General features: G+C 38.2%; 2 protein-coding genes across 4 annotated transcripts in view; one reads left to right on the plus strand and one right to left on the minus strand.

Annotated features, from left to right (window-relative positions):
• LOC136243011 (F-box only protein 40-like) lies at positions 1-21,142 on the plus strand. 3 transcript variants are annotated; one of them, XR_010694710.1, is made up of 3 exons: positions 1-1,196; positions 20,557-20,783; positions 20,837-21,141. XR_010694710.1 is itself a non-coding variant. In XM_066034533.1 (2 exons), the coding sequence occupies exons 1-2, from the start codon at positions 78-80 to the stop codon at positions 20,581-20,583; spliced, it is 1,146 nt and encodes a 381-aa protein (XP_065890605.1). In that variant the 5' UTR covers positions 1-77; the 3' UTR covers positions 20,584-21,142. The 3 variants fall into 3 exon arrangements, 2 of the variants coding, with proteins under 2 accessions (XP_065890605.1, XP_065890604.1); XM_066034533.1 differs by having other exon boundaries at positions 20,557-21,142; XM_066034532.1 differs by lacking the exons at positions 20,557-20,783; positions 20,837-21,141 and adding an exon at positions 12,028-12,302 and having other exon boundaries at positions 2-1,196.
• Positions 14,914-21,855, minus strand: part of LOC136243008 (dynein heavy chain, cytoplasmic-like) — a 9,523-nt gene continuing 2,581 nt past the window's right edge. The window contains exons 4-8 of the mRNA XM_066034528.1: positions 21,159-21,282; positions 20,215-20,336; positions 17,433-17,519; positions 17,184-17,301; positions 14,914-15,222 (exon numbers count right to left, since the gene is read on the minus strand). Coding sequence (XP_065890600.1) covers positions 15,016-15,222; positions 17,184-17,301; positions 17,433-17,519; positions 20,215-20,336; positions 21,159-21,282 — 658 coding nt within the window. The 3' untranslated portion in view covers positions 14,914-15,015. The remainder of the gene's footprint in view (positions 15,223-17,183; positions 17,302-17,432; positions 17,520-20,214; positions 20,337-21,158; positions 21,283-21,855) is intronic.

Raw genomic sequence — 21,855 nt, forward strand, 5'->3', positions numbered from 1 at the left:
CCAGCCTAAAATGTAAACAATCGCGGTATTCGGTCAGCCAATCAGGCCTGCGAAAGGGGCATGTCTGTTTACTTGCAATGGTGGAAATTCATCGACACTGTGTTAATTGCGTATGGCGGCACTGTAAGTTTTCAGAATGCACTTTGGTGGATTGTGAGTATGGATGTGGAGCAGTTACTCATCAGTGCAAGCTGCAGGATCACGGGGAGTTGTGCCCGAACAGAATAGTTACTTGCATAAATGTGCATTACGGATGTGAGGAGTTGCTGCCACGATACAAGATTAAGTCACATTTAGCACATTGCCCCGCCTCTGTCGTTCGGTGCAAATTTACGTGGGAGCATGTTGATCGCAACATTTTGAATACTAGTGTCAACGGCGTCCCGCCGCACCACGGGACCCACCCCTTGACAACCCACGACAACAGTGGAGAAAATTTTGTAGAGAAATTTCTCCAAAGCAACTTGGAACATATTGTCAACAATTTGGAATCAGAGGAGTCCAAGGAGGAACTATGCTCCAAAGTGTTTAGTACAATGATAGAACCCAGTTCATCGTATATGGCCTTCCCTGAGGAGCCTTATGCTCGATATTGTTCTTACGGAGATCGTTTCCAAACGGAAGCTAAATTGACATTTGTTAGTTCTGCGACACCATCAGCGTGTTGTTTCTATATCACCACAAAGTCTGTTCAGCGTCTGCAGCTACGCGTCTTGGTGCAGTGTGACAAAACCTTGAGACGTGATGAGTTCGAGCAGCACTACAAAATGCAGCACATCAAAGTGCACAGTGCATTATATGGCTGGCTGATGCATCACTGTCCATTCTACGAGTATGGTTGCAACTTCAGTGTTCCACGGTTTTTGCCTTCTCCGCAATGCTCATTTGTATTCAACAACTGTTCACATGTCTTTACTGTCAAGCCAATAACTGGAGTTGTAGCAGAGGATTTGCCGCTGGTAGTCTACAGTGGTCAGCAACCAGTAGATAATGGTCATTGTGTGCCTTATGATTTACTTGGCCTATTACCTGTCGAATTACTATGCATTGTATTGAGTTATCTTGACTCTGGTGATCTGTTTTGCTTATCACTGACAAGTAGATTTTTAAGGAATGCTTGTCACAGCATGATCAAAGGCAACATGGTGGAGATGACATGGGAGCACCAAAATTGCAAGTGGAAGGAGTCAACAAAGGTAAGAATGCTAACTAGGGGTTTTCCTGCAATGCTTGTTTGAGTTTGTATCATATACTACGATAGTAGTGTATAGTAGGGACCACAAAGGAGTAGGCGTGGTGCACGAAATAACATCACCAGCTTCAATTTTCCCTGACAACGATGAGGCAGTATTGGTTAGGTAAAACTAAGCCCCTGCAAACAGGCTTTCAGATCGACTCGAAACACTTTCAACAAGTTGCTACAGAATTTTGAAGATACTTTATTTTCTACTGACTGCCTGACTGACTGATGCCTCCAGACAAGTGTAACTCAATAATGGCTAAGGCTACAGGCTTGATTTTTTCACTGTTCGGCATCGCTTTGGCCTGAGAGGTGCCTTTTGGCACACCGCAGTACATACAATGCATTCTTCATGGACTTACCAGTGTCCTCCTTTGTGTCCCATTCATCTTTGCTGACAGTGAAAAGTGTCAATTTGGCAATAGCATGTGATGGCTTCCCTTCGTAACAGAAATTGTCCATATTTGTCATAGGGGCTATTTTGATAGCAGAGGTGCTTTTCAAACAGTTCTTGATTCGTACTGCTATGTAACGGATTGAAAATAGCCAACAACGAAGCGTAATGGATACTTCACTTTTTTCAGATGATAATTGATATAACTGGGGCGCGCGGCACCATTTCTTTCTTTTGGTATGCAGAGGTGCTTTTCGAACAGTTTTTGATTCGAAATGCTGCATAACAGGTTGAACATAGCTGACAACGAAGCATAATGGATACTTCACTTTTCAGACAATAATCGGGGTGTACGGTGCCATTTTGCGGGATGTGTGGGTCCACCAGTCATAAATAATTTATTTACAAAAAGTTAACAAACAAGTACACAGAAAAATTTGGAATTTTCAACTAGAGTAGGAACCATAACACATCGATAAAACAAGCTGGAGTAGTGGACGATATTAAATCACAGTAAAATAATAAGAAGTGTTATATCCCTAGTGTGCTCAAGATACCATAATGCACAGTAGGGATATAACACTTCTTGTTTTACTGTGATTTAATATTGAGCTTGTTTCAGTACTTTTTATCGATGTGTCCTACTCTAGTTGAAAATTCCAAGTTTTTCTGTGTACTTGTACTAGTAGTAGTGGGTTTGCAGTCTCTAAGTGATTAGCATGCATGATATGTAGCTACATGCTGAAGGTAAAACAGTGCAGTGTAATAATAAAGTTCATAGGGTACATGCACCAAGTAATGAAATATACCCTAATAGAACAGTCATATAGAGAGATCCATAGCTATAGGCGTAGCAAACTATTTTTAGATAAGGGGGCTCTGTTTAGATGGTTATCAAGCACAGTCAACATGCGGATTTAGCCTTCTGAGATCAATTCTGAAGGAAATTTTACATAATGATTGCTCCATTAGAACAACTGACTGTACAACTGCACGTGCATGCCAGTGTGCTTGTGTGTAGCTTGCATTGTGTATGCCAACCATATGTGGCACTATCTGCATGTTCATTCATGTTTATCCTCAGATTTCAGCAAAACATATGTTTGTCACATGGATAATCAATTTGTACACATTGTTCCATTAGAGTATTTCAATACTAACAGCAGAAAATCATTAGGGGGGCTCTTGGGTTGCTACGCCTATGATAGCTAACAGGAAGCTTCTATGAAAGGGGAAAGAAGGGTAGACATATTTAATTGTTCACGAGTATAAAGAAAATTAAATACATAAAAATAAAACTTGAATTGAAACAAGGGAGGTTGCCAATACACCTGCAACTCTATCTTAAGTCATGACAGTAATATGACTGCATAGAGTAGAAATCAGTAGCGGAGGAAGTAGTTGATGTCAGAGGGGGCTGGCCAGAGTATAGAATCTCTGGCAGCAGGGGGTCTGGGGAGATGAAGACCCCCAAAAGCTATAGCTATTTTAGCTTTTACACTCAAAGATCACCAAAATTAATTTAGAGTAATTTTATAGGTACAATTTGAAGCATTACTAAAACACAACTTTTAGTCAAAAGTATTTAAAACAGGCTATGAGTTAATCAGGAACATATAGCATTTATAAGCAGTACAAACAGTCTTTAGACACCTGGAAACACTTGGTACAGTAGTAAGACACCAACTCTCAAAGTAATAAGAGGTACCTGGTTCGATTCCTGATGCAAGCATTTTTATTTTCATTTAATTTTTTTACTACCGTATAATGGGTTATTTTCAAAGGAGTTAATTTTCAGATTATTCGAAGAACATCGCTTCTACAAAAATTTAACTCTTCAAATATAAAGTTGCCTTGTGCTAGGTCAGATGAATTCTACAGTATCTACTAACACAAATTGCTTATCATCCCAGGTAGAAAATCAATAGATATCTCTTTTACATACCTGGTGAAAAACTTCACTTTCTTTATAATGCTGCAACTGGCAGCCACTCCCATGCCAAATTGATCATGAAGACCATTGGCAAAACCAAAATTCCCCAAGTGCAGCTATCCATATTTCTTTATAAATACAATAACCCTTAACGACTGTTTCAATTTCAATTGTACCACTACATGTGGTTGCCATCTGCACTTAATTTAGCTGCCACGCGTGTATGAAAATATTTTTAGTGGTGCTATGTACGACGGTAGAACATTCAAAATTTAAACATTTGAAATTTATTTTAGCAGCTGCTCTTTGAAAATTTCCCCTTTGAAATTAACCCAATATACGGTACTTTTAGGAACACATTTTATGAAGGCCTTGAATGCTCTATTAAGGTATTTGAGCATTCTATTAGAGTATATCACGGTTTCAGCCCCACTCCAAGAAGGACAATTTCAGCATGATATCATTCTGAGGGGGGAGACTAACCCCCTAGTCCCCCTTCCGCCACCCATGATAGAAAGAAATCATTTGTCCACTAGTATATAGCTGCAGGTACCACAGGCAATCTCCCTTGTTTCATGGCTTTTTATTTCTATTGTCCCTACTCAAATGTAAATTTCTAATTTTTTCTTTAATTTGTTTACTTTTTTCATAATTTATGACTGGTGAAAGAAAGAATAGCATTGCACAACAAAATGTGTTATCAATTACTGAAATGCAATGGGGCTATTCTGCTTTGTTCCTAGCTTTGTCTGCTCGCAGTATTACAAATGAAGGGCGTTATAAGATATGAATCAATCTACTCACTATGAAAAGTATTCTCTAATAGCCATCAATAGAAGCCATACCCACAAATCAACACGTAAAAGAGAAAGAAATGTTTGGGATACAAAGGAGGACAAAGGTAAGTCCACAATGCATGTATTGTAGCCAGGAGAGGCAGAGAAGGGGGCTGTAGCCCCTCTCAAAAAGATCATGGGGGACCTAGCCCCATGATCTGACACAATGGGCTATAATTAAGCTGTCATTGAGAGCCTAGCTCAATAGCATCAATAATTTGAGATACTTTAATAGAGCAGTCAAGATCGAGATACTCTAATAGAGCAGTCATAGTATTCTCTAGAGGAGCAGTGTAACAAGCTATGTGTGTAGTCATAAACATAATACTATATTGTCAGCAGGTAGTGACCTTTTTTTTTTTGGTGAATTATGTTTGGCTGAAGGCATCATTTAGTCAGTAGAAAATGCAAAACTCTTAAAATTGTGTAACAACTCATCAGAAGCAGTTTGACTCATTCTGAAGGCATATTTCATCATGAAGGAAAGGTAAGGCTGGCTTTTGAGTGATATTTAATGGCAGAAAACTGCAAATCATCATCATCCCTACTATACAGTACTACCATACTGTATGATATTTTCAGATGTTATAAGTTTTCAATCTGTGTTATTTGTATTTGTCAATCATACATACGGTACAGTACAGTACTAATATACAGTATGGTAGTACTGTATATTAGGGATCATGGAGGTTGGGGTTTTTCTGGCCAAAAAAGTCACCCTAAAACCAGCTTCACAATTCCATTCTAACAACTTGGCAGTATTGGTTAGGTAGTTAGGTCAAAAGTGCCTTTAGTACGACCCTAAATGCTTCCAATAGATTGTCATGAAAGTTTTATTTTTTTTTTGTATTCAGTGTAATTTTCTACTGATGCCTGCCTGCCTGCCTGCCTGCCTGCCTGCCTGCCTGCCTGCCTGCCTGCCTGCCTGCCTGCCTGCCTGCCTGCCTGCCTGCCTGCCTGCCTGCCTGCCTGCCTGCCTGCCTGCCTGCCTGCCTGCCTGCCTGCCTGCCTGCCTGCCTGCCTGCCTGCCTGCCTGCCTGCCTGCCTGCCTGCCTGCCTGCCTGCCTGCCTGCCTGCCTGCCTGCCTGCCTGCGATGCCTGCCTGCCTGCGATGCCTGCCTGCCTGCCTGCCTGCGATGCCTGCCTGCCTGCCTGCGATGCCTGCCTGCCTGCCTGCCTGCGATGCCTGCCTGCCTGCCTGCGATGCCTGCCTGCCTGCCTGCGATGCCTGCCTGCCTGCCTGCGATGCCTGCCTGCGATGCCTGCCTGCGATGCCTGCCTGCCTGCCTGCGATGCCTGCCTGCCTGCGATGCCTGCCTGCCTGCCTGCGATGCCTGCCTGCCTGCCTGCCTGCCTGCCTGCCTGCGATGCCTGCCTGCCTGCCTGCGATGCCTGCCTGCCTGCCTGCAATGCCTGCCTGCCTGCGATACCTGCCTGCGATGCCTTCAGGCAAGTGTAAACTTGATAACGGCTAAGGCTATGACCTTGATTTTTCACTGTTTGACATCACTTTGTCCCGAGACGTGCCTTTTGGCATACCGCAGTACATACAATGCACACATCATGGAATTACCTTTGTTCTCCTTTGTACCCCATTTCTTTATGCTCACAACCCATGATGTCGATTTGCGGTAAGGGCCGGGATAATGCTGGGTTTATGAAACATAAAATCATGAAACTTGAAGTGTCTGGCTCAATATATAGCTACTACCCTCTGGAAAGTTTACTGCAGAAACTTCCTGCATATGTATTCACAGAGTTCCTATACATGCATAGTTAGCGACTTGCATGTGCATTGTGTACCTACTAGACTTAGTCCCTGGCCTAAGAAGCACAATATTCTATATTAGTCCAGCCACAGGCCTATAGGATATTGGCATGTCACCATTTGTTAAGCAGTGAAGTACTGTGCAAACCAAGCATACATAATGAATGGATATAACTGTGACAATTATTTCAATATCTAGAATTAATGTGATATGTTTAGCTACTATATAAAAGAAGTTGAGATGTAACTTTGTCAGTGAGAATATGCATATTCACATGTACAGCAAATTAGGAGAGATGAAATATTACTACCCATGAATCAACAACACCTACATGGTAGTAGAGGAAGAAAATGGATGCTAAGGAGGACATAGGTATTTCATGCATCAAAGCATTGTCAGCAACTGGATGCACCACCAAACCCCTGCTCTGCAGTGATCACCTACCATGTCACACTTGAACCCTCTTTCAGAAATCCTGCCTGAAACCTGTTAAATTTTAAACCATTTTAATGTTCATTTCTGTCCAGCAGTTTTACATCCTAGCTATGCATGCCCTGCTTCCCTTATTATCTATTGTGCAGGTCATTATGTCGTTAGAATCCATTTATGCGTCAACCATGAGCATTCCAGATCTTGTACAGAATGCTATCTATCTATGCACAGACTGTTCTAAGATGTTGCTTTGTCTTGGATCTAGGAAAGGGTCTGGCATTTAAGTATACACAGCATCATAGAGTACAGTAGTACTGTATAGTAAGGATCACAAACATTTGCACTTTATTGTATCCTCACCTTTCCTTCGTAGCAATTGGCAATATTAGTTAGGTGCAATCAACCCTAAACATGACTTGATATGTTTCTGACAGGTTACTATAACTAAGTTGTGCCTTTTTGCTTTTTGTGATCCTTTCTTCTTCTACTACACCATGTAGGTGTCGATTCATGGGTAGTGTGGTAATGGCTTTTTGTGCTTATAGGCGGCTATCACTTATACTGTTCATTTACAATTGCTGTATATCAGGAAGAATATAGCTGAAATCAAAACAGAATTGCCAATTTGCTTTTCAAAGGATGTTCCTTCATAATTTATAAATAAGTCTGGTGCCATTCTTTCCTTTGATGCAGTATATGGTGGTTCATGCACCAGTCACAAAATTATAGACAAAAAGTAAACAAACAATTGTAAAAGTAAATAAATAACATGGAACAAGAGAGGTCACCTACACCTGCAGCTATACTATAATGGACGTTTAATCCCTATATGACTATTATATCAACTTGCTGTTTATGACTCCCTTTTTCGTGGCTTTAATTTTTACGAAGTGGATATACCGGTCATAGTTCACATATTTATTTAGCTGGTAACTTGTTGCATATGAACACTAGAAATTCATTCCAACGTGGTAGGATTAAGAACACCAATCTTATGATTAGCCCCTTGAATTAGGAACCATGCTAAACAGCAGTTTGATGAATGCAAGTAACTGGAACAAGTATGCTTTTATGTTGCAAAATGTTTGCGCACCTGAATCATCCATGCTAAAATTAATGTTACTATATTAATATAGCAGTTCAGGTGAACGTGAACAGACTGTAGAGAGAGCTTCGAGGCTGGCTTTTGTCTGTCTTTTTTTTATCTTTCTACAGGTAAACAGAAGAACTGCTAGACTTTAGGTGACTTAAAAATTAAATTTTGTAACTTCATGTTATTTCCTGGAGTACTACAAAAATATTAACAAACATTATCATACAGTACGATAGTACTGTATAGTAAGGGTTGGTAAAAAATCATATGGCTTCATGGATTTTCGCACCTCAAAAAATGGCCTTGCAATAAATTTTACCCGAAAAAAACCATCTGGAATGCATTAGTACTGTTATAATGATGCTGTACCTTGGGTAAACGAAGCGAAAAGTCGAATGTTTCGATGTACAGTGAGTTTTAAAAATTTCAAAATTCACCTACATTTCGTCTGCCAGCCTGCCTGCTGTAAGACCCGGTAGCGCTAGGTGTACGGCTCCAGAAATTTCAGACAGTTAAGGTAATGATGTCGGATTCACGAATCTGTTGTTCCGATTACGTTCTGTCCACTGCACCATGCTATTTGCTTTCATCAACTTCTCGAAGGATAATTAATAATTGCGGTGCTTAATAGTTGCGGCACACGCCACAACCCCAAACACATAATTTTAACGAAGTGTGAATACGTGTGCGTAAGATGAGGGTGAACGGGTGTAGTACCTAAGATGAGGGTGAACGGGTGTAGTACCCAAGGAGTTGTCTCTAGCATTTGTTAACGCTGAGTAGTTGTCTTTTGGTGAGGTAACTAGCTAATAATGTCTTTGAGGGGCGGATCTACTTTGGGATCCAGACTTCTAAAAGCGAGGGTTCCACTCTAATAATATTGGTGGACTCTCCAGCATTGTTTTACTATAAAATCATCAACATTTAGGCCATTAGAAATGCAACTGAAGCCTTAAACAGTTGCTGTAATAGCTTTAAAACAAGACAATAATTATTTTTAGAGGCGCTTATTGCATAAGAAGGTAATAGATAGCTGCTTCAAGTGATATTTATACTATGTGGAAAACAAAAAGAGTATTAGACAAAAAAAGTAAACAAACTAGCTATTTTAAAAATTTCAAAAGGAAGTAGGGGTTGATATACGTACACGCTACAAAAAGTAAGGAAACAAACTCAAAATGTTACAGCTGAAATGAGAAATGATCCAGCAGTAAAAGTAAGGAAACAAGATTAGACGACTACTTGCTAAAATGAGACATACTTTAATCCCTACTTTTGGCAAATTTGATGGTCTCATTTCAAGATGCTAGCCAAAAGTAGGCATTAAAGTGTGTCTCATTTTAGCAAGTAGTCATCTAATCTTGTTTCCTTACTTTTTACTGCTGGATCATTTCTCATTTCAGCTGTAACATTTTTGAGCTTGTTTCCTTACTTTTTGTAGCGTGTATATCAACCCCTACTTCCTTTTGAATTTTTTTTAAATAGCTATATGTACTAGTAATAGCATGGGTAGCAGTGAAAATTGGGACAAATACCACGAGTGTTGCATTTCAATGCAACAAGAGTGGTATTTATCCCAAATTTCACCGCTATACCCATGCTATTCCCAGTTAATACCATACTCGCTACATATATGCATGCTATGCATTAGCGTTGCTATGTATACGTAATTTGTCACTATGTACTAAGCACGCGTCAACACTAATTGGCGCTACATTGTTAACATAAATTCTAGCCAATGAAATTGCAATTACAACTTTTTCACTGCTACCAGTGAAATACAGGATAAATTTCACTGCCGGCTACTATTGAGACTTTTGTATGGGCAGTGAAACAGGTATGGTATTAATGTAACTACAGCATGTGATTAAGATATTTTAATAGAGCAGTCGGCAATAGTACAATTAGTTGTTACACCACTTAGGCAGCATAGATGAATTTTGTTGCACATCTTGGTAGTGGCTAAACAGAAATAGCTTATTTTTTCTCCTTTAGGATGAGACATTTCCATAGCTAGATCAATCCAGCTGTCTTCAAGATACACACTTCAAAGTCTGTCCTATTTTTCCTTTCTTATTCTTCAACTAAGTTTCTTTTTTGCAACACTTACAAAAAATTTTATAATTGCACAAGCTTTATTGGATTCTTTACAAATTTGGATGGTAGCTATAAACATCATCTTCCAATTTGTGCATGGATTGGTAGAAGTAGTGCCAAGTTACAAATGATTTTAACAAAATTAAAAGTGCAATCTTTTGTCACGCCTATGGAGTAAACTTTTTACAGAAATTCAGGCTGCAGATAGGTTAATCATCAAAGCACAAGCCTTTGTGATTTAAAAAGTGCTGAGAATATATACTAGCTAAGGATATAAAGCAACAACTACACATGTATTCTTGGTTTCTGTATAATACACACTCATTTGTCAGGGATGCATTGGCTTTCCTTGACCACAATACAGGCATACTATCATGTGCATTGATGTACAATGTATAAACTGTAATGCATTTTCATCTTAGGAATGTCGTAATGACATTTCAACCATTGTAAGTTGACAGGCATCAAGTATTCATGATAGTGCACCACAAGTATATTATAAAATATTTTCCAATCAAGTAGGGATTATAAAAATAAGACTGTTGATATTTAGTTGATCATTGCAAAAAAATAACTTAGAGCTGAAGCTTGAGCAGCAATAAAATTAATACTTGTGGGTTATGACTGCTCTAGTTGTGACAATTTATCTGACTGTTGTATTAGGGTGACTGCCTTATTAGGGTGTCACAATATTAGTGTTATGAATATTTCCTTTAGTAGATTTTGACACATTAAGACTCTTCTGTGAATGTAATTTTGATTGTGTGTAATATTTCTTAAATTGCAGCATACCTTTGTACTTCAAAATTTCTTGTACATCAGTGCTAAACTAGTTACATGGGAATAGATTATAATACATATACAAGTAAGGCCACCTAGACCTGTAGATATACTAGTAGACATTTTCAGGCCATGGATAAATTAGAGTTTAATGTTCACTAGTATATCTATTGACCTCACTGCTTTTATTTCTAATTAAGATCAATAATCAAACTTAAAGTTCCTTATTTTTTCTTGCTATTTTTATATACTAGTAAACTTGTGCATGCCACATCAGAAGAAATGCTTGATTAAATTAATTCATGTCTGAGTGCATGCCCCAATCATTAATTGCTACAAAGTGAAGCTGCCAGTATACTTCATTTTCCAGCTATGTTCCATTACACAGCATTACAAATAAAGAGCAGTACGAGAAGTGCCTCTGCAGTCACTATGGAAAATGCAGGTCACCATTATAATGTGTTGGTCAACCATAGGGAAACCATCATGTGCTATATACTGCAAATCAACGTTAACAAAAGAATTGGGACACAAAGGAGGACAAAGGGGATGCTGCATGGTAAGTACTGCGGTATAGCACCTGTCAGGCTGAAGTGACACCTTTCAGTGAATAAATCATGCCATAGCCTTAGCCATTATTGAGTTACGCTTGTCTGAAGGCATCAGGGAGGTTGCCTACACCTGAAGATATACTAGTGGACAAATATAATCCCTAATTCAGTCATCGGTATAGGGATTAGATGTCCACTAGTATATCTACAGGTATAGGCGGCCTCCCTTGTTTCACTACTTTTTATGGCTATGATCCCTACAGACTGAAAATTCCTATTTTTTTCCTTTCTAGCTATATATGCTTTACTAGTGAGCATTTCTAGTAGTGCTGAAACGATTATTCAGTTATTTGACTATTCGGTCAGCATGACACTATTTGATTCGTTAACACACTATTCGAATAATCTTTAGCACTTTGTACACGGAAAAGCCAGCTTGAAACTTAAGATTGTGAATGAAGTGATGTATCTACGCTGTAAAAAATTCTATTTTAGAAAAGATAGAAATAGCTCTTAGGATTTACCTTGCTCCCTAACAAAAGGTTTCAGTATTTATTCAATGGAAGTATAAGCTTAAAGAATAATTGAATATTCGGTTGATTGTTCACAACTATTCGAATAGTAAAAATTGCTATTCGTTTCAGCACTAATTTCTAGGACCATGCAAAAAATGTAACTTAGGGCCATTCCATAACCAAGCACATAGAAAATCAGCAACAAAACTAGACATTTACATGATGGATCATGATGAGCCTTCAGTTGTAATGGTGCATGCCAATGATGGTTTAGTGGCTATACATCTGGTAGTCCATAAAATAGACAATTCCCATGCATCCTCTCCACTTTACATTAAAGGTCCTCAATAATGATCTGCAGCTGCTATCATGTACTTGTGATTTCAGGTATGGAAGTACTCCTGTAATGTTCAAGTTCCCCACGACTGGCAGTTCACTGACAGTGGTAGTGAAATGAAGAAACATTTGCAACAGTGTCCTCATGCAAAAGTACCACCCTATGGCAATATACAACCATGGCATTGTATGCCCACCCAGCTAACATAAGATTGGATGTTGACAACTTACCAGGAGATATATAAGTTAACACAGTTTTTGTATGTGCAATAGACTTTGCATATGTATATATTTCACAACTATGTTCTATATAAGGACAAAATGAACATGCCATGTGATCCTTGCTGTTCAGCAAGCCTCTGTATTGCCTGTGACTAGTTGTCATTTGCAGGCAACTTCCATCACTGCATGCTACCACTAATTTTCATGATTGTGTTGTGTATCTCTACAATGCTCCAGAAGAACAAAAACCAACACACAGTTCATTGACAAAACCATGTAGTATTTGAAAGTGTGCATACATGAAGTCAGCTTATATTCTTCATCAATGATTTCTCACTTTTGGCATGACACTATAGTTAATGTCATCTCAGCACATGAGCCATTCCTTGAATCTTATAGTCAAATAGCATGGCTAGCTAGGTGTGTGTGTTGTGTGTGAGTGAGATAAATCAGTGTGTAAACCAGAACTTTTGCAACAGATGACTCAAGTACTACAGTGCTGCTTCATATTACACACTAATATTACTCCTAATAACCGATGGCATCCCTATACAATTTAAAGCGCAGGCATCAGACCAAGCTACTACTACTACTGTCACAACACTATTAATGTAATATATGAATGTTGACTTTAGTGATGTTGAATTAAGTTTTACCATGCACTATACAAACTAATGTATGTGTAGCAATATTATATAGATATATGCACATCCATGCAGGGGCACACAGAGAGGGTAGAAGTCTTAGAATCTAGAGAGGTCACATTCTATTAGAGTATGCACTACAATCCTTTTTTTTCTTTATTCAATGCTAAGGTATTGTAGTACATGCAGCAAGTATAATCAAGAGGATCATATATGCAGGGGAGGATTTAGTATCCCTCTTTAAATTATCTAGGAAGCTAGTATAGAAGCTACAAGTGTAACTATATTTCAAGCATAAGCATGCCATGTAAAGAGCAAGGAGAAGCTCTTCTTAGAATCAGTGAGAGGTGGTGCATAGGTATTAAAACTGAAATTCTTTAATAGAACAGTTAGCTATAGGATGGAACCATCCCTCCCCCCCTCCCATTCCCCACACACGTACACACACAAAGCAAAGCCTACGGTTGCCATGTGAAACAGCTATTTTTGGGATGCCTGTGCACCATTCAGGCACTTGAGCCTTGTGCAGGCAAATCCTCCCAGGGCTAGTAATCTGCAGGAAGACCGTCCAGAGAGGTCATGGAACCTGAAGTTCCACAACGACCCTTAAGCGAGACAAGGACAGCTGGGCATTTGCTTTCCCAGATGACACCAGGCCACCAGGTCCCCAATATGCAGTTGGATAGACTTAGCAATATGAGTAAAGTTTCTTGCTCAAGGAAAGAACAACACCAAATTGGCATAACCAGGCATCAAACATGGAAACTTTTGATTACCAGGCCAATGCTATGCTGCCTCACACACACACACGCACGCACGCACGCACACACACACACACAATTTCAAAGTTTGACAAAACATTGAAATACTCTATCAAGTTTAAGTTTCAGGTAGTATATAAGTCTAGCATCTGGAAGCAACCCCCAAACTTACAACCATTGCAAGAAATTAGCACTTTTCCACCCAATAAGTCACATAATATTATATGGAAATCCAGGCCGTATAGGGTTTATGTAATAGTTACACAGATATATACCAAAAGCTTGGTGTATATATCAGCAAATCCCAAGTACAAGTGATATATGTCATGTACTCACCTAATAGATGAAAAAATACAGAGGACTCAACCAGTTTGTTTTATACACTGGTATCTGATGATTAGTCATGTTTTTAAAAGCATGGGCTAATAGTCCACAGAACTATTCTAATATTGATAAGTACACTGTTTACAAAAAAAAATGGTGCTTTTATCCACCCTGTAACAATAATTTTGCTAAGCTACCTCACTATATATTAGAGGGGCAAAATTTTCAAGGTTGAACAATGTAGCTAAAAATGAAAGTTTCAAACACTCCCAAAAATGTATTAGACTATATTATGGAGGTCTAAATATTTCAAGGATAAAATTTTTGCTGGTAACCTCCAAAACCACAAAATCAGTGCAAAATTTTCCTCTCGAAATATTTAGGCTATACAGTAGTATGAGCATACATAGTTACATACGTTCATACATGGCACTGCTTAGTTTGTGGGCTTAATTTCTCTCAAAATCTGTTATAGACTTAATTTCTCTCAAAATCTGTTATAGACTATTAGCATTTTATTCCTTTCATGCTATTGTGACTGCTATAACATATAGCTCAGTAGTGAAATAGTCTAGCTGGTTCAGTACGTGTTACGGCTGGTTGCTGTGCCAATATCTATTTCAACCAGACTTATACCAGCCATGCTCACCACCATATACAAAATAGTCCATTGGTAAATTCCAAAGTCACTTTCACTTAGATGTATCCTTTGAGTTTTGGCCATAACTATAGCTCTAGTTCCTTCAATTCCCTGACCTTGGTTTACATCATTGTATACTACCTGCAACACACCATAGATATACTATCATACTAACCCCAGGTTAGTATGTCTATGAACACACTTTTGAACATCATGATTTAATGTGTCTTAGTAAGCTGTTAAGCCTTTGCTGCAACTTAATACCAACTTGGAAAAGTCTTCAGAATCTGGGTCATATAGAGCAACATGCTATGAACACGCATTCTCGTTATAGCTAATGATAATGTAACTTGTCAATATTAATGTATGTGTTATCTAATAGATACATATCATAAAATACAGGAGAAAATCTATGTAAATAAACATATAGGAATGACCATCACAGACATCACTTGTTAAAAGATACTGATGATGCTGGAATTCGTATAAATTCACAGTCTCCTTTGCCATCTGGAAAACACCGCCAAAGTTGAGTTTCATCATAACGTTGTACCCGGGCATGAAGACATTGTTGTATATGCTTGTTCATTGCACCATCATGGTTGGTGAGTTTCCAGTCAAAGGAGACTTGAGTGCTCCTTGAGTAACTCCACACCTGAAAAAATTCACTTACATACACATCTGAAAAGAAAAGTAGCTTAACAATTGCCACAATACAAATGTATGTTACAACAATAAAAATCAGTTGGAACCATAAGACCCATGCATGCATACTTCCAATTCCTGGTCTTTTTATGTTCGGAGCGTTCATCTCAAGTGCCCAAGCCACTTCAATTTTCAGTGAACAGTATTGGTGCATGACCACAGTAAGGTAGTTATAGCACTGTGTGTAGGCAGAAGAAATTAGTCACATAGTGCCCAACCTAATGACAAAAGGACAATTAACTGTTCACTAAAGGCTGCTTAGTGAGTCCCGAATAGTTTCACACTTGCTTTTGTTTAACCCCAGCTTGAGCTCGGAAATTATTTAAACCAGTTAAAGCACTGCCTTGCTTGTGCTATATGAAAAATTGAGTGGTTTTGAGACAAAATATTGCACTCAGCTTTGCCTCATGCTACAGTATATTTGTCTCTTACGCACTCTTTTATGTATATTTTATATATAGTACTTGCAGCAGCTAGTGCTTAACTAATACATATTGTACGTTGTGAGAGGATCAAAGTGCTGCCATGTACTGTATTTTCCATACAGTACCAATTAGCTACATAACTGTACTGTATGAGTCATAAACCGGATAATTGGGGCAAACACAGTACAGTTATGCAGAACAATCATGTAAGGAGTATTATAAAAGCAACCACACTCAAACAGCATGATTGATCACATGACTAGCCAGACTGATCCTAACGGTTGGGTAGTTGGAAAAGGTGGATTTGAACAGACATGGACACAGATACGGACATTTTCAAAAACGCTTTTGCATCTATACAGCAAATAATTTTTCATACCTAATGTTGTTCTGTACAGTAGTAGCCTTTGCTTCTAGGTCCAGACATGATCTTTGCGAAATGCTTATCTATCTATAAGCACATGTACAGAGGATTGGCTACACACTACTACAAGTGTTATGGACCATTTACTTTTGTACAAAATCTAAATTAGTTATGTAGCTGTAGAGATCCATCCTAGCTTACTCTCGCAGGCCAAATCCAGGAGCTCACAGCTTTCAGTATAAGGCACAGGCGCTTATACCTACTACGATCCTGGCTTGCAAGGCTAAGTTAGGGCATGCCAGCTGAATCTCTGTGAGTATGCATTAGATTTCTATAGCGTATGTACAACATTATTATGATGAATGGTACTCTGTAGCGTGCTATCCTCCGCACATGCACTTATAAATGGATAAGCGCTATTCAAAGATGATGGAAGCAAAAACTACTGTACAGAACAGCATTAGGTATGAAAATAACAGTTGTATAAATGTAAAAATGTATTTTGAAAATGTCCGTGTCCGCGTCCGACCATATCCGTCTTTTCCAACTATCCCTAAAAGTTGGTTTAGCACTGGTAGTGTAGCACTGTCGTTGCGTAAATTCTTCCATATGGCCAAACGTAGCACTATTTTTACTTTAATCTTTCATCACAGTAAAATGTAAATAAAGTCTTAGTGACAGACTACAATAAACTATTTTAAACTGTATAATCATACAGTACACTGATACTCATGATAACAGGAATGTATGCACAGTCACAGTGATGTATACATGTGTGTGCATACATGTTGTGTCATGTGCATATTCAGTCCACATGCACATGACACAAATATTAAGCTAGTCCTTGATTCCCATAACAGCCACCACTGTGTAATACTACTACCTTAAAGACTCTGCATGCTACAATCTCTGGGAACTGCATGTAACTATATGTGTAACTACATGTTACTAAGGACAGTAATCTTATTACTATACTACAATTAACAGTCCATTTTAAACTAGAAATTCTCATTCTGGGAAATTTAGAATATGTCACTCTGTCTTCTGATACAATGTGACGGCTGTAAAATGAGTAGCTTTGCCAAAATTTATTTAAATATTTCACTATTGCTCGTGACAAACCTGCCTAGAACACCATCTGCTTTGTACTGAATATCTTTGATGCATTTTTCCAATAAAGGTGCTTCCACTAGTTTCATTATCCTTTAGCTTAGCTACTTCTCCTGTACACTGCTCAAATCTGGAATTGATAAGTAAACAACTGTGAAATGTACATCTTGTCTGTACATGAGATTCATACAGTTAAAGTAACTGCACTGTAAGCCCTAACAAAGCCCAAGGGCTTGCAGGCAAATAGATTTCACAAAATACCTTGTTCTAAGTTCATACAGCTTCTTTCTCAAATCTTCAAGTGGATTGCTTAACTCAACTAAATGATTCTCGGACTCTTCAAGGTTTCTATAGACAAACAAAAATTCACACATGTGTATTATGTGTTTATTTTAATGTATGGCATTTGTAAAAACTATATACTTTATTATTTTGGAGAGTATTCAATTATGTACTTACAGAGCACTTTCAAATATACATATACATGGAATTCTGAAGTACAAGCTTTTCAACAAGGAAGTCACCTAAATTACTGTATAGCAAATTTAAAAGTTGCTTGCCCAGTGGTAAGTTAATCCACTAAAATTAAACTTGTGAGTATATCAAACGCTATGAAAATTACTGCACCCTGTACATTGACAGAAGTAACATTAGTGCATTTGTTATTGCTGATGCTTATTTATTTTTTACCTGAGATCAATTATTCTACGAAATCGCCTACCAATAAATAGCTAGTACTCCTTCACTTCATGATTTCAACACATAAATGAATAACAGTAATTAACTAGTATATTAAAATTATTAATTTAGAAATAAAGTAGGGATCCAAGCAATAAAAGCAGTGAAAAAAGAGATGAATACAGCAACAACATAGCTCGGTGGGAAAATACATTAGTGTTACAACAATCATTTTGTTCTATGCCAAAGTAGGGATTTTTTTCCACTGAACTATGCTCTTGTTTCACTACATTTTATCGCTTGTATCCCTACTTTACTTTTAAATCAATAATTTTATATACTAGTTTGTTTGGTTTTTGTTATAGCATACGGCTATATACAAGCACATGTGATTAGGGTGACTGCTGTATTACAGTCACCCTTTCATCTACCAGAGGGTGTGTCACTATTTCATATTTTCATTGTGCTGGCGTTATGAATACAGCTGGGCCAATAATAGTGGGGCGTGTCATTGTGATAAAATGTTAAGAAGTGTGGTCTTGGTGCTTGATTGTTATTAATCAACTAAGATTGCACTAATAGGGGTGGCAATGAACCTCAAATCGTGAAGTTACAGATATTTACAGAGCATAAGCACTAAATAAGTTTGCGGAATCCAAACATGCTGCTCAAGGAAAGTGTTTATAAAGAAAATTAACACCACAATATGGTTTCATTGCAAAAAGAACAAAGAAGGAAAGACAAGGCGCAGTGGACACACACTTGTAGGAACTCCAAAAGGCACATCCCACTACCTGGCCACTGGTGAGTTAACTTTGTTATTGTGGTGTAAAATGGTGGCGGTTCACTGCTTCATTTGGCTTCCACCCTTGCGAGTGTGGTCAGGCAGGCAGATTGGCTCGCAGGCAGACAGACGAAAATTTGAGTTTCAGTGATTTTAAAAAATTCTATTCTGGCCACCTGTGTTTTCTTGTTTTTAACGCTGTATTTGAAGTTAGATGGACTTATTCCATAAAGTTGATCCTCGTTGCTTAACCAGTACTACCATACTGTTTTGATACAGTGGATCCAACTAGACTTTTCCAGATATGACACCCCTGTAACCAATACAACTGCACAGTTTCTTCCCCCACACCATCAAAGAGTGAAAAAGCCTCCCAGATTAAATCAACAAAGCAACTTTTATAGTAACTACTCAATTTAGATTTAGTTTCTTTTGTGGGTCTAACCCTCCTCCTGAATGTTCACCTAAACCATCTTTCAGTATCTAATCATAATCATAGTCTAAAAACATTGTTTTTTCATGTTTGTGAGTTTACATAATACCGTATATGTACATATAAAATTTCAAGTTATGTAATTTTCATGGGTCAACGAATTTCAAGATTTTCATGGTTTGATTTTCGTGAAATAGCTACTCATTTTTTTCACTCAGGCAATCTGCTATTTAGCATAGGGATAGTTTTGATAATCTTAACTTCCATGAAAAGTCGTGGACAGCTCAACAACTGCGAAATCCGCAAAAATGCATCCCTTGAAAATTTGTATGCATACGGTATACAGTGATAATTGTGCAACCTTTGCAACACTGCTTCTCCCAGTAATGTTGGGTGGTTTCATTCTAGATGTGATAGCCCACTAGTATACACAGTGTGATGGTTGTAAGCACACTGCCATGTCTATACAATTCACGTGTGACTCAACAATTGTGTAAATTTTCATTTTACCTGGAAAGAATTGGTTTGTCAGTAGCCAGCACCAGTTGCAATAGCAAAATTAGTACAGCTAGGTTAAGACAATATAAGAGGCTTGAAAAAATGGTAGTTGCACTAAGATTGGCACGACACCACACATCTTGTACAAAGTACAACATTTCAGCAGAGGCAGCAGAAGGGGGCTTGACTCCCTTCCCCCAACTTTTTTTGCTTACAAAGATTTCGATATTCTAATAGAGCAGTCAACACATATTCTAATGAAGTAATCCGGTGTTTTAGCATTAAAAATGCTTTAAAACTGATCCAACAGTAAAAAATTCCTAAGGAGCATACCCCACTAGCTACTGATGCACTTTAGCAAAATACGTTTCTACTTTTGAGCTCCTCTCACAACTTCTAGTATCTCTTTCATCTCAGTTCAGATGCAAACTCAAATTGGCAAAAATGTTTCATTATTATTGTAGCTACCACCAAGAGTTAATAATATTATGAACTCTTGCTACCATAATACTCTGCTAATTCACAAAAGCTAAAAGTTTATATTTAAAATAAAACAAGCTTCCTGATCCAAGATACATATGTGATATTTAGGGTTGTACCATAATTAGGTTTTTGTGCAAAGGTTATAATCTAGTATGGATTGTACTTACTCAGATATAGACACTAGCTCTTGTTCAAGTGGAGCAATTTTTTCCAGCACTGAAGAGTACATCATATTAGCCTTTACCCAAGTTGCCAATGGAGCAGCTGCTGCACTAGTGCGTTTGGCTACCTACAGTAGTAAAACAAAAAGGAATACTAGTAACTAAGTAGCTCCACTGTTAACCATCTGGCTATTTATACTTGGCACATGTACAAAAGCTTGTGTGTGCATGTGTTCAGTGGATACTGATGTATGTGCACTACATTGCATTCACCACAGAGTACAGTAGACTGCATGTATTATGTCTTTTTTTTGTCTGATTATGTCATACATTTGCAAACACATTCAGATTCTCTTTTATGATGACTTAAAATGAACTGATCTCTGAACAGCATGGAACTGTTCAGTGCAACAATGGATGAAGAGTGATGGGGGTCTGAAAGTCCATCTGCAATCCACCAGTATGACTACAAGTTCCTGTTTCCTCCGTTGCAGTGGAGGATCATGTGACCAGTACGAGTCATGTCAAGACAAGACAAGTGTGTGTTGTATGTGCACGCATGCACATGCAAAAGTGTATGTCCCTTGTCTAAGTGTATGGCTCTATTACTGTACACACATAAATACAGACTATTTCTGGGATGCACAGTATGGTCCATCAACCGAGTCTTCCATACCCAGTGCCACAGCAAGATACTATAATCTGGTCCGGGCCAAGTTGTAAAATATGTACTCCATAACAGAAAATCACTGACTGCTCTAATTGACTGTTTGCTAATAGACTATTCATAGATTTATAACTCATTAAGTGTGAAAAAATACCATAGAAGTTGAAAGTAAAACACAGAATATAGACAGACACAAATCCTTGAATTATGTACCAGATTACATGTATGTATTGTGGGTGCATGTGTGTGCAGTACAATGCAATCCAACATGATATGAACTCACAGCAGGATCAAAAGATCTCATATTCTTGTCTAACAGCTCTTGAATGGTGCAGCGAATTTCTGGAGTGATTTTGTGGGCATCAAATGACATGATCTCCTCTTGCATGGTTCGCTTTGCCAAAAAGCTAAAGCAACAGAAAACATAAAAGGGATCACAGAGAAAAAGAAACATTCAAAATTTATCATTGTCTTTATCTATCATCAGTAGTCCTACTTCCACTATATACATTAGTGCTGAAACGAATAGCAATTTTTACTATTCGAATAGTTGTGAACAAAACTACCGAATATTCGATTATTCTTTAAGCTTAGGCCACTCCAAATAAATTCTCTGTTTCCCGTCCGCCGCCCACATCTGGTTACTGTCAGCTCTAAATATTCCATTATTCCGTATTCTTCTATTATTTCCTGGTTATTCTTGCATACTGACAGGCTCAGTAAAGCTCACGTGTCAGCAGTGCTATCAAGTCAGCACAAACTTCACGTTTGTGTTATTTTTTGCAATTTAAAAAGGAAGGAACAAGCTTAAGCATGCTTTTATGCAGCTTTTATGGTTGTGCCAGGCAAATACTGGCTTGAAAGAGCTGCCAATCTTATAGTGAAATAATGGAAATGGACCGCCCGCCCGCATGCGAATATGCTTGAGTCCAGGATGGGAAACAGAGAATTTATTTGGAGTGGTCTTATACTTCTATTGA

The sequence above is a fragment of the Dysidea avara genome, chromosome 13 (assembly GCF_963678975.1).
Source record: "Dysidea avara chromosome 13, odDysAvar1.4, whole genome shotgun sequence".
Classification (NCBI taxonomy): Eukaryota; Metazoa; Porifera; class Demospongiae; order Dictyoceratida; family Dysideidae; genus Dysidea; species Dysidea avara.